General features: G+C 33.3%; 1 protein-coding gene across 1 annotated transcript; it reads right to left on the reverse strand.

Annotated features, from left to right (window-relative positions):
• Positions 1-698: 698 nt before the first annotated feature.
• On the reverse strand, positions 699-2,266 carry LOC142622416 (blue copper protein 1b-like). The gene is made up of 2 exons (XM_075795879.1): positions 2,028-2,266; positions 699-1,259 (listed from the first exon to the last, which is right to left on the reverse strand). The coding sequence occupies exons 1-2, from the start codon at positions 2,203-2,205 to the stop codon at positions 1,003-1,005; spliced, it is 435 nt and encodes a 144-aa protein (XP_075651994.1). The 5' UTR covers positions 2,206-2,266; the 3' UTR covers positions 699-1,002.
• Positions 2,267-2,642: the final 376 nt, after the last annotated feature.

The raw sequence follows: 2,642 nt of genomic DNA on the forward strand, positions 1-2,642 counted from the left end.
GAGTCAGGTTGGGTTAGGCGGGTTTGTGATTGTTATGACCCGCACCCAACCCGACTTGCTATTAAAAAAAAAAAAATCATAACCCAACCCAACTTACCAACCACTAAAAACCGACCCAACCTGGCAAGTTGGGTTGGGTTGGGTCAGTTTTGACGGGTTGGTGAGTTGGCTGCACTACTAGATTTTGGTTTCACTGTATAACATTATGAGTCTCGTTAATGGGTATTTTAGGACATTTACTAATTGATTATTTTTAGAAAATTTTAATACAATTTTTATGAAAAATATAAAAAGTTGGTAGAAAAGTTTATTATTATTTTTCTATAAAATGTTTCTAAAAATATTTCATAAACTGATACTTCTAGGGCATCTATTAATTTTCAGCTAACTTTATTGTAGATTAAGATGACAAGTTGCGAGTAATGACAGTACCTCTGACTGCTTCTATCTTCCTCCACTCAACTTGCCGATTCAACAAATTAAGGAAAAAGTTGTGGAACGAACCTCTTGTTTCTTTTGTTTTGTTTGAGCTGCAGTGATGTTTTCTGTCCTGGTTAGGAGCTGTAGGGCTGTGATATATATGTTTGTTTTCTGTAGAAATTTCTGCTTGTTCTTAGACTTTTTGGGATGTTTTTAATAAAATACTCAATCAAACAACAATTCTGTCACATTTTTTCCGTATGAATCATACAGTATCATAACTTAAAAAAGAAAAATAAAGGTTTTATTGATATTCAATCATGGTCCTCCCAATCGATTGATTTTTTTATTACAATGATCATTAACGAAGATAGATAAAGTAATGCTTGGGTTCCAAATATTCTTATTATCTTTGTTACAACTGATAATGTGGCAAGTTATAATTAGAACATCACTATGACATATGATTTATATAATACCTTAACAATCGTAAAAAGATTGTGTACCCAAACTTATTGAAACGATAAATAGCAATATTAATTGCATCAACCTTGGCTTTATTTGTGATGAATGAGACAATGACTAATTTCCTCGTGGCAATGGAACAGCAAAGAACTTCATCAACCCCGCACTGCAGTGGAAGCCATTGTGGCCACTAGAAGCAAAGTAATAAGGCCTCCACTGTTTCAGCACAATCTTAAAGCCCTCACCGCTACCTTGTGTAGCGTTTGCCAACAACTTAGCCCTCCTGAAATCACATGTTGTATAGCTCCATAGGTCTGGCAGTAAATAAACTGAGGGAGCAAAGGAAGTGTCGCTTGGTGGAACATATTTGAATACTGCAAACAAATGGAACAATGCAAAACCACAAATTCAATTAGTTAATCCATAAATATTTTTAAGGTTAATTGCTGTTATCGTGAAAAAAAAAAAAAGAATAGTCATTTCGCGGTCACACTAATACTACAATTGTTTAATCAATATGTGAATTCAAAATTAATTTGCAATCATCATCCGTTATTCAAATTATTACAAATTTTACTTTAGAGATAGTTTCAACTTAATAGTACACATTAATTTGCAATATTCACCTCATCCCTTGCTATTATTTTGTAAATTATTCTTAAAATAGGGTATTAATAAGAGGACAAATTAGATAGAATGTTGTATTTTGTGTTTCCCAATTAAATCCAACCATTTGGTTGTATTGACTAATAACTCACATATTTGAATTCAATTGTACTTGGGAAAAGATTTTACTGTAATACTACATGTATTAGTCAATGCAACAATATAATAAAATTTAATTGGGAAACTTAAAACACAAGTGTACAAAACTTACAAAACTAGACGTAATAGACTAATAGTGATAATAAAATATTATAATATGAATGTGATATTACAAATGATCCCATAACTTCGCATAGATAGGTCTAGGATCTTATAACTCAACTGGTTAACACCTTCTGGTATTTTCAAATGAGATATTTAAAGTTCAAATCTCCCTCTTCCAAGTTCCAACTATTGAATTATCAAAAAAAAAATCATGTAAATAGATATAATTTGTTCCGATCTTTATAAAACATAGTTAGACACTTAGTGCTCACCTAATGTATCATTTATGTAGAAGGGGCTGTTTTGGAGAGCCCAATCAGTGTAGTTGAAGCCAAAACGCCAACCTTCTGAGCCTCCAACAACAATGGCGTTGGCCTCACTAACTACCAATAAAGAGGCAGTCAGGAGTAGGATGAATCCTTGTACACTATAACTGAGAGCCATCTTCATTCTCAAATTCCTCTAATGAGCTTGAAAGAAAACCAAGGTAGAATGAGATGGTGGTAAAAGAGTATGAGCTAATGGTGCTTTATATAGGAAACTTTGTCAACATGGTTCAAAGAAAACTGGCTAGAAAATGCATGTTTCACCCTCAACTTCGTTTGGCAGGAGCAACAAAATTGCGGGGCTTCGATTCAATTCAACATTTTCATACTCTCAACATCGCTAGAAGTTGTACTTTTATTTTGTTTCTCATTAGCTAATTTCCTTATTACTCGAATGCAAATTACAGATTTATGCCTAAGGTTTGGAGACTAGGAGAGCCATATGTGACAATACAATCAGGATGGAAAGTGCATGATTGTCATTTCATGAGTTGACAATCACATTTAGTCATCACAATTTCGGTAAGTGTCCATTTAGGAAAAGAATTTGTTGCGAAAGGT

The sequence above is a fragment of the Castanea sativa genome, chromosome 1 (assembly GCF_040712315.1).
Source record: "Castanea sativa cultivar Marrone di Chiusa Pesio chromosome 1, ASM4071231v1".
Classification (NCBI taxonomy): domain Eukaryota; kingdom Viridiplantae; phylum Streptophyta; class Magnoliopsida; order Fagales; family Fagaceae; genus Castanea; species Castanea sativa.